The sequence below is a fragment of the Humulus lupulus genome, chromosome 9, assembly GCF_963169125.1.
Source record: "Humulus lupulus chromosome 9, drHumLupu1.1, whole genome shotgun sequence".
Taxonomy (NCBI): Eukaryota; Viridiplantae; Streptophyta; class Magnoliopsida; order Rosales; family Cannabaceae; genus Humulus; species Humulus lupulus.
The window spans coordinates 149,484,300-149,495,127 of NC_084801.1; the positions used below are offsets into that span (position 1 = coordinate 149,484,300).

Here is a 10,828-nt window from a genome sequence, read left to right on the forward strand (position 1 = left end):
TGCCCCAAATTTCCTAATAAGGTTTAGGACCTTGATTAGGAGGACGGGAGGGCCATAATTGCTTTATTATGTTATTAAATGATAATATGCATGTTTATGTGTATTAAATATGCATGTAAACCCATTTCTGAGTAATTGGGTGATTTTCATATTTTGGCCATTTCGGGCATATTTGGCATATATGTGATATGCGTGTGGTGCTTTATTATTATTTGGTTATGCCAGGGTTACCCAGCACAAGAAGATCTTAGGAGGTAAGCTAGTGGGAAAGTCACAACGGGATTTATTCTTGACTTGGAGTAAGTCAAGGGGTATTTAGAGCGTTACCGGGTTATTGGGTAATGGGAATAAATATTTGGTGATAAATTGGGAGTTAGTAAGATCAGGGGGAAATTATGGAGGTTTTGGTTATTTTGTCCCCGGGGGTGTTTTCGGGACCCCGAGTGTTAGGATATGGTTGAGGCTACTTAAGCTTGAAGTAACCTTTTAAAAGAATAAAATAACGTTCTGTACGTTCTCTCTCCCTTAAAGTTCCATTTTCGTCCCCCGATCGCATTTTCGAAGGTAACTTGAGTTCTAGGACTCGGATTCAAGCGAGGATCGAGGCGTAGCGATCCTAGGAAGGATTAGAAGCTTATTAGTTGGAGGATTTAGTTGGAAACAACTCAATTGGAGGTAATTCAAGATTTAAGTTTTAAGTTTTTAAAAGTTTTTAAGTTTCAATTGGATTTTGTGTTTTGATGTGTTTTTGGGTTATTTGAGACTTGGGTTTTATGGGTTTTGGATCATGGGGATGTTTGAGAACTTTGATTTTGGGATTTGGAGATGTTTGGATAGGTTTTTGGAAGGTTTTAAAAGTGGAAAAATGAGGAAAAGTGGCTGGTGCGAGGTTGGGCCGCGGCCCTAGCTTGAAGAAGGTGGAGGAGGCTCTGCCAGGGGGGAGGGCCCGGTGACTGTTTGTCACATGGCTAAGGAACGCTGTTCCATAGTTATGACTCTAGAGTCAGGAGGAAGGTTATGTTGGTGACTAATCACCATGCACCTATCCTGTTAAAGCTAGTGAGATGCTCACTTATTTGTTAAGCCCTGGTGATCCTATCGTCACATGGCTAAAGGGTGCTGTCCCCATATTTGTGACTTTTGCGATAGTCACCTATTTGCTTGGACTGTTGGTCCTGAATAATTAATACAATCAATGTTGATATTATATCATGTTATATTGTGTTTTCTTGCTGGGCTTCGGCTCACGGGTGCTATGTGGTGCAGGTAGAGGCAAAAGAAAGTTGGACCATCCTTGAGTTGGAGAGCTTAGGTGATGACGTGTACATATGCAGCTGCTCGTCCACCACGGCCGAGGTTTGAAGGGGAACTAGGGTTAAACCCTGTTTTGCCGCATAGAACGACCTGTTGTAAATATTTTCTTGTAGCAGACTCTGAAATTCTAATTTTGGGATCCCAACATATATATTAAACGTTCTAATGAAACGTTACATCTTAACCAAAATTTTTAATCCCTAAACCGTTAATCATACTTAGTTACACGATTTTGGCCAAATAACTCGATTAGCGAGTTTAGCACTGTTTACAAGGCACACCGTAACGGTCCCTAGAGTTGGGGCGTTACAGCTTGTATGTGTGATGATATGTTTATATGCTATGTTATGTTGATATGTTATATATGTATATGTATATATTTTATGTTATAGTCACTTGGGTATTATATTTTCTTAGATAGCAAATCAAATCCCAAGATTTTTATCATTATCGTGGATTAGAGTTATGATTAAACCTACCTCGATTAGTAGACCGAGGACCTAGATGGTTTATCATATACTATTTTTGTGATCTAACCTACCTCGATTAGTAGACTGAGGACTTAGATGGTTTTATCACATACTACGGTAATGAGTTAATGACCATTAATATTGTAGTCCTATTTTTTTTACGATTTACGTTTTTACATCATATGTTTTATAGTATATGTTTATAGTCATATGTTTTATGATATGTTTTTAATAGATTTTCCTTGCTGGGCATTAGACTCATTCCTTTTATTTTAGATGGTGTAGGAAAATGAGCTTGGAAGGCGGGACATATTCGTGGCAGCTTTGACATGTGTATTGGGAGATGACTGATTGAATGGACTGCTGGAAGATCGATGATGAAGTTTTTGTTTCAAGTCTTTTTTATTTATGTATTTATGGTTTCCGCACTTAGTATTTGAACAATTAAATTTATGATTATGTTTTTTTTATGTATCAAACAATGGGATCTCGTATTTCATAATGTCGTATTTTGGATTTTTATAATAAAGTTCTATGTATGTATTCCAAAATAATAGTTGTGTTTAGTAGTTTTAATGATCCGAGGTCTTAGAATTAGTCGGGGCATTACATCACACCATGATCTTCCAGACCAATCCTCAAACACATAAGGACGTGTGTGGGCACGTAGCATTCAAAATGTTGATTTATGTGACTCTCTAGATGTACTCAACACATGATATCTAGAGAGTTTTGACAGATAGAATGTTTAGAATAGTTTTTAGGTTTAGAGAAAAACTATCGCTTTTGAGAGAGAGTCTGATTGTTCAGTCTTTTTCTGAATATCACGTATATCAGATTTATAAAGATATTTAATCTAATTAAATAATCTTTATTTAAATAAAACATAACTCAAATTAAAATTGATTAGATATTTTCATTTAATTATCTATTTAAATCATATTTACAAAGAATAATTAAATAACTGATTAAACAAATTTATTTGAAATTCAAAATTTAAATTCTAGGGATAAAAATCCCTGATGCTAGGTGCCACACACTGTATTGTACAGTGTGTGTTGCCCAGCCCCATTAGGGTTTCCCTAATTTTCTCATTTGTTTATTTAATCAACTTTCAAGACAAGATATTTATCCCAACATAAATATTAGTTAATTCAAAATTAACTTTATCTTAAAATATTAGTTTTAAATTAAATAAATAAATATCATATTATAAATAAGATATTTATTATTTTCTCTTTTTATATTAATCAAAACAAGATTAATATTAATTTTAACCTATAGTTTTTCAAAATAAAAACTATATAGTTAAATAATTAATTAATTCACAATTAATCAATCACTCATAATTATCACATAATTGTATCCTTGCCCTGGAAATTAATTCCTTTGCAATTTAGTCATTTCTCTTTACAAATCTTCCTTTTGACATCCTTACCTTTGACAGTGTAGGACATAGGTGATCTAGGGACCCTGGACCTATAATACGAAGCTCCAATAAACAAGATTATTAATTAAACTCTTTAATATAATACTCTTATGTATTAATTCCATGATTATTCCACTATAAATATGGAATTGCACTCTAAATATTTATAGAATTATATTTACAGAGTTTTCTCTAGTAGTCCATTGATATAATCAATACATGTAGTTCTATCATCCATTATTGGTTCGTTAATTAGAGCTGGTCAAAATTACCGTTTCACCATTCTAATTATTTCTTGATCCTTAAGTACCATTAATTCATTAGCGAATAATTAATCTATAATCTAATTATAGATTTGAGCTCAATAGCTATTCAGTTCCAAAATCAACTCTTAAGGGAACCAATATTCGTTTCGTTAGGAAAGCATGGATTCCAATATTGCAATTCATGTTCCCAGCCATCCATGATATTGAATCTCCAAAACAAAAGTCATAGCCTCATTATTCTAAGAGACCTTAACGAGTGAATCAAAAGATCCAATAAACATAAACAGGAGTTCATGAATACTCAAGATTTAGACTGATCTATAAATGATCATCTATTATGATAAGAATTAAATCTTTACGTCAAATGGTCCTGTCATATACAATATCTATTATATACAACACATTTACTAACATGTCTATCCACATCAGTATTCTGAATCTAGATTACTTGCATCTCGTATGCTTAGCAAACCGTACTAGTAACCATTCATTAATGATTCCTTACTTTAATATGTTACTGACTATTTTATTTATTATATATGATCTTAATTCTCTCGTACTAATATAAGATCATATTCTCATGAATGAATAGGGAATTTTCTTGATATTATTATATAATTAATTCAAACTATAATTATAACATTCAAATATAATAAAATTGTACTTTTTATTTTAAAACCAATAAAATGTCTTTACATGCTTTTAGGGCATTAATCCTAACAACAACTCCTATGCCCAACAAATCCCTTTAAAAAAAAATCACAAGAACTTCAAGAATTCTTCAAGTGTTTTCCAAAGTAGCCAACAAGTGAGAGTGAGAGAGGAGGGGAACGTAAATGCTCAACCCAAAGGTTGCTGCCTATTTTACTAACTAATGTGGCCAAATGACCACATTGCCCCTTGCCCCACTTAACCACAAAACTTACTCCTAATGACAAATTAGTCATTTGGCATTAATTCTCATTAAACCTCAGGTTTCACTTAAAATCCCGACTTAAATCTACCAAACCCAAATATTCACCAAATTAATTTCCATTACTTAATAAATCCCAATAATTTACCAAATTACCCCTAAGCTTACCCCGAGTTGGGTATTTTACCTCGTTGTGACTTTTCTCCTAAATCGCTCACTAGGACCGCCTCATGTCGAGTATCACAAATATATCCACATAATAATGTAGCCGCAATCATATAACATATAATTACAGATATACCATCGGCGGGTCAAAATTACAAAAATTCCATTTCTAACAGAAATGGGCCCATAAATATATTTAACACACTTAAACATGCATAAACCGTCATATTATAATATAACTCATACATTCCGCATAATAAAAAATATATTCAATTAAATCCACATAATTCACATATAAATCCAATTATGCCCTCCCAACAGACTAATCAAGGCACTAAGCCTTATTAGCAAATTTGGGACGTTACAGTATCTTTTTCTTTATTATATATATATATATAAGTTTTTTCTTCTTTGCATTGTGATATCTATATTTCATTCCTTTTGTATAATTTTGTTTTTCTCATCTCATGTACTGTCCTCATGGGCTAAAAAAATATTTTTAAGAAATAGAGATCATCCAAAACTTCACTCATAGGTGCCATCATTTGCTCCTAAAAGATGACGATGTCGCATCTCTTAATCAGGCTTATTGTTGTGCAATATTGGAGTATGGTGTCCCACATGGAATAAGTGTAAGAATTTTGAGTCATTAATAAGAACATGGGTAACTCTACTAATCATCAATTAATATATAAATTGAGCCCCATGATTTTTGTCATGGTATCATGAGTCAATTACCTAGCACACATCCGATCCAAAGAAACCCTAGAGAAATATTGAGCCATTAATAAGAACATGGGTAACTCCACTAATCACCAATTAATTTTTAGATGGAGCCCCATGATTCTTGTCATGCCATATTCTTATTAATGACTAAATATTCTTACACTTATACCATGTGGGACACTATACTCCAATATGCAATATGCAATCATTCTAACATTGCAGCTCCATTTTATGCTTGTGATTTGTGTGGACATTACCTCCACAAATCATGTGCAGAGTTTCCAAGTTATATTTTAAATCACTCTAAACATCCTCATCACCCTCTTATCTTGGTTTCAAATAGAAGAGAGTATGAGTGTGACTCTTGCAGTAGCCATCCCTGAATTCTCCTTCTTTCACATGCCATAAGTGATTTGAGATTTGGATATTAAATGTGCTATGATAGCCGCCATAACATTCACAAAATTCCAAGAGAATAATACCATTCAACATTCTACTCATCCACATCCAATGCCACTGATCAACTTGGACGACTGCCAAGATGAAATCAGTTGCTTTGGATGTCAATTAACAATGAGTTTTGGTGATCTGAGTTTATGGTTGCACAAAATGTAAGTATTTCCTTTACGAATTATGTGCAGAATTTCTGAAAGAAATTCAATATCCTTTTAACTTAAACCAAGACCCTTTTAACTTCTCGTTCAATAAAGGCATCTTATGTAACAAAAGTTACAAAACAATCTTCACTTTCAAATGTAGTCAGTGTAGTTTTCAGTTATGTAACCATATTTCATTGCTTCCTCTTTGTTTTGCTTCAGAAGGGAATATGGTTATTGATAATCAATGCAACAGTGATGATTCTTGCTGCAAGGAAGCAAATACTCTATCACATTGCAAAGAATTTTTGCACACTTCTTCCTATATATTTTATTGTTTGGAATGCAACTTCAAAGTTCACTTCCTCTGTGGACCATTACCATCTATAATCAAATATGAGGGTCACATACATCCTTTCATTCTGACTGCATACCTCGATGAAGTTGCTAGTGTTGAAGAATACTATTATGATGTCTGTGAAATGGAAAGAGATTAGGGATGTCAAAATGACCCGGTGGAGCGGGGCGGGTCGGAGCTCCGATCCGACGGGGCGATTCTGATCCGAATTAAGCGGGTCGAAAAGCGGGGCGGGGCGCTGCCTCGATCCGATCCGGTACTAATTATTGTGGGGCGGGTCGTGACCTCTTCTTCATCTTCTTCAGCTGAACTCCATCTTCATCTTCTTCAGCCGAACTCCATCCATTCTCCTTCTCTGTCTCGCAGTTCTCTTCTCTCACTTGGGTTCTCTCTCTGGATCTGGGTTCTCTCTCGTGGGCTTTGGATAATCAAAGGATTTTCTTCTTCACACTCATCACTCTCAAAGTAGCTCCCGTTGGTGGCCTTCTCCGTGCTAAGGTCTAATTTTTCTTTTTCTTGTTGATTTCTTGCTAAGTCTGTCTGCATTTTCTCTGTTCTTGCCGAGGTTTGATATTCCTTTTGTTTTCATTACACCTGATTGATTTATTTGGATCATTTCAGTGTGCTTTCGTGGCTGTCTTTTGACTGCGTATACATACTATTTTGCATTATTATCTTAATGTTTTAGAGTATGTTATGTGCAATGTATAGGCATTTTCCTGTAATTGGTTCATATATATTTTGATTTTTTTGCTATTCTTTCATAGAAAGTTTGTATATTGTTTGAATTTGTAATTGATTTAGTTGTTGAAGAACTGGATTGGGTAGTAACTGGTTTAGTGGTTAGTTCAACTCAGAAAGTATTTGAAACACTTGTATACTTATAAAATGGCTCAACCCTCATTTGTTGTCAAATGTTAAGCTTACTCAAAATATCAGTTTCAAATATGCAATGGCTATTGTTTTTGTTCACTTATGTTTTATATCTTTTTGCTATCTAATGTACACGTGAAAAATGAACTGTGTATATATGACATCTTCTTTTGATTTTTGATTTTATATTGAACTTATTGTTCAAGGGGTGTCAGACATGGTTATTATCTTGTATTGAGAGAACTTATTGGCCTTAACTTTTTGTTCTAAAAAAAATGTGATGATAAAAAAGAATGTTTTCTTCTGCTTGGCGGGTTTGGCATTGACAGAATAGAATGGTAACCAAGAAAATGGCATCTCTTTTCCACTTCACCTTTTTGACCAATATTCTCTACCTAGTATATTATATATATATATATATATAAATATATGTGTGTGTGGTTTTTTATATATGTTGTTGACTTGAAATTAGTTACATTATGCTTGGTGAAATATTTATTATGTTTTTTTATTCTTGGTGGTGACATATTTGCAATTCTTCTTTTTTTTTTCTCTTCTCTTTTAAGTTTTTTTTTTTGGCTTGAACAATTCACCCACGGCAGCAAGCCTCTGAAATCTGAATATTATAATTATTGTTTGTTTTTTATTTTTGAATTTTGCATTTTACAATTTGTCAATCTATTATGTATATATGCAATCTATATATACCATATTCATTTTACAATTTCTATAATTTAATGTTCTTTCTTAATATTTTATAAATTTTAGAAGAGTTTGAATATCTTACATATTCATTTACAGTGAAGTAGGTTTTGAGATTTTTGTGTGCTGCGGTGATAATGGAAGATTGAGAACTTGTGTGTCTTAGTTAAGTAGGTTTTGAGAAATTTGTGTGCTGTGGTGACATAAGGTTGAAAACTTGTGTGTTGTTTGATTGTTTTAATTGATATTGACATATGGTTAGGTCAATAAAATAAGAGAAATGCTGCCCGATGTTTTATAGATCTAGTTATTATTTTTTAAAAGTATTGCATGCATCATTATTTTGATATATTTTATAATGTGGATATAATGTAGGTTAAATCAAACTATAAGTATGTCTACCCAAGATGTTACTGAGTCTAATTGTGTGGATGATGTTGATTTTGTTCCTTCAACAAATATACAAGAAGTGCAATCTCTTGATAATAGAAGTGATGGAAATGAGAGTAGGGGTATAAAAAGAAAGAAAACATCTCCTGCATGGGATCATTTTACATTGCAAAAGATTGATGGTAAAATAAAAGCAGCTTGCAATCACTGTGGGAGGAAATTAGTGGGAGAGAGTAGTAAGAGGACTAAACACTTACTTCTTCACATGGAAAGATGTCCAGTAAGACAGAAACAACTTGCCAAGATTTCTACTGCAAGCCCCTCAGTTACCTTCAATCTTGATCCTAAACTAGGAAGAAAAAAGTTGGCTGAAATGATCATTCTACATGAGTACCCTTTGTTGATGGTAGAGCATAGTGGTTTTTATAGACTATTCGAATACTATTTCACCTATGTTTCAAATGGTGTCAAGGAATACAATTAGGTCTGACATTTTGAAAATATATAAGATTGAGAAGGAAAAATTTCGAGAAAATAAAAGTAGAATTGCATTAACCACTGATATGTGGACTGCCAATCCTCAAAAGAGGGGATATATGGCTGTGACAGATCATTTTATTGATGACTCTTAGAAGTTACATAGTCAGATTATAAGCTTTAGATATATGCCATGCCCACATGATGCTCCAACACTTACAGAAACTCTAAGTTCTTGCATGTCTGAATGGAATATTGAACACAAGATTAGTACAGTGACTGTGGATAATTGTACTACGAACGATGCAATGATTCCACTTTTGAAGGAACAATTTGATCCTAAGTGTTTACTTTTAAATGGAAAGCTACTTCATATGCGTTGTTGTGCACATATTTTGAATCTAATTGTTAGGGATGGCTTGTCTGTTATTGGTGACAGCATTGACAAGATTCGAGATAGTGTTGCTTATTGGTCGGGCACACCAAAGAGGTATGAAAAATTTGAGGACACTGCTCGTCTTCTCGGAGTGACATGTACTAAAAAACTATCACTTGATTGTGTGACAAGGTGGAATTCAACGTACTTGATGCTCAAAACAGCTTTATTGTACAAGAAAGTGTTTGAACGATCAAAGCTACGTGATCCAAAGTATAAATGTCTACCATCAGAAAATGATTGGATTAGAGCTCAGAAATTATGTGTCTAGTTGGAAGTGTTTTGTGAGGTGACAGAGTTATTTTCTGGAACTAAGTATCCTACTGCTAATCTTTTTTTCCCAATGATATGTAAAATTAAGATGAAAATTGAAGCATGGATGACATCAGATGAGTTGTTTATTAAGAATATGGCAACTCAAATGATGTCTAAGTTTCAAAAGTATTGGAAAGAGATTCATTGACTTATGACTGTTGCAATTGTTTTGGATCCAAGGTACAAATTTATGTTGATCGAATATTTTTTTCCTAAGCTTTATGGAAATGATCTATATGAGATTGAAATTGAGAAGGCCCGCAAGCTTTGTTATGATCTATTGGATGAGTATAAGTCTAAATGTCCTGATTTGAGCGAAAGAAGTCATCAATTGGATAATGCATCAGCATCTTTTTCAACACAGGATGATCTATCTAACTATGATACATATGTTATAGTTGCATCTGGTGCAGAGAATGCGAAGTCAGAGTTAGATGCCTATTTGGATGAGAAAGTGTTACCTAGGACTGATGAATTCTTTGATATATGCAATTATTGTAAGGTAACAAGATTTAAATATCCCATGTTGAGCAAGATTGCCAGAGACATATTTGCTGCGCCTATTAGCACTGTTGCTTCAGAGTCTGCATTTAGCACCGGTGGTAGACATGTGGGTTCACCTCGATCGAGACTTCATCCAACTACATTGGAGGCATTGGTCTGTACTCAAAGTTGATTGGTGAAAAACAAACAATGTATTTATACTTATCTTTTGTTTTATATATATAACAGTTTGGTCTGTACTCAAAGTTGGTTGGTGAAAGACAAACAATGTATTTATACTTATATTTTATTTTAATATTTTGATAGTTAATGTTTGATATTTTTTTTCTGTAGGAGCGACTAAACTAGTCACCATAAATGATGAAGATAATGACGTAGATCCAACTATGGTAATTATCTTAGTTTTAAAAATAAATCAAATAAATTATTAAACTTCTATTATTAATACTTTTGTTTCTTTTCTTTGCAGGACCCATACATTATAGATTTTGAAGATTAGGACGGTTTATGAAAGTTTTATAATTGATTTAATGTAGTTGATATACTTCATTATTAGTATATGTTGGTGAATTCTTAATATAATTAATGATATAATTACTGTTTTTATTGATATAATATACTTCATTAAAACTTTGTTATTTTGAAAAAAATTCATTTAGACTTTAGGATTTTTTTAATAGTACTTCTATGATGTGATTATATCAAAAAAAAAAAAAAAAAAAAATTCTTGTTGGATTGGGTCTGACCCGACCCGAATGGACCGGGTCGGATTCGATCCGCTCCAAACATTTATCGGGTCGGATCGGGGCGGGGCGGAAGACTATTCGGATTGGGTCGGATCACTACTGGGGCGGATCATATCCGCCCCATTTACATCCCTAAAAGAGATCCATG

General features: G+C 33.5%; 1 protein-coding gene across 3 annotated transcripts; it reads left to right on the forward strand.

The window, feature by feature from the left end:
* The first annotated feature begins 6,265 nt into the window (after positions 1-6,265).
* LOC133800578 (zinc finger BED domain-containing protein DAYSLEEPER-like) lies at positions 6,266-10,521 on the forward strand. 3 transcript variants are annotated; one of them, XR_009876531.1, is made up of 4 exons: positions 6,266-6,735; positions 8,188-10,125; positions 10,268-10,323; positions 10,404-10,521. XR_009876531.1 is itself a non-coding variant. In XM_062238580.1 (2 exons), the coding sequence occupies exon 2, from the start codon at positions 9,582-9,584 to the stop codon at positions 10,104-10,106; it is 525 nt and encodes a 174-aa protein (XP_062094564.1). In that variant the 5' UTR covers positions 6,271-6,735; positions 8,188-9,581; the 3' UTR covers positions 10,107-10,260. The 3 variants fall into 3 exon arrangements, 1 of the variants encoding a protein (XP_062094564.1); XR_009876532.1 differs by having other exon boundaries at positions 8,188-10,088; XM_062238580.1 differs by lacking the exons at positions 10,268-10,323; positions 10,404-10,521 and having other exon boundaries at positions 6,271-6,735; positions 8,188-10,260.
* The last annotated feature ends 307 nt before the right edge of the window (positions 10,522-10,828 follow it).

Bases quoted from the DNA above. Each gene is read 5' to 3' on its own strand.
- LOC133800578 (XM_062238580.1), top strand. From the start codon at position 9,582: ATGACTGTTGCAATTGTTTTGGATCCAAGGTACAAATTTATGTTGATC.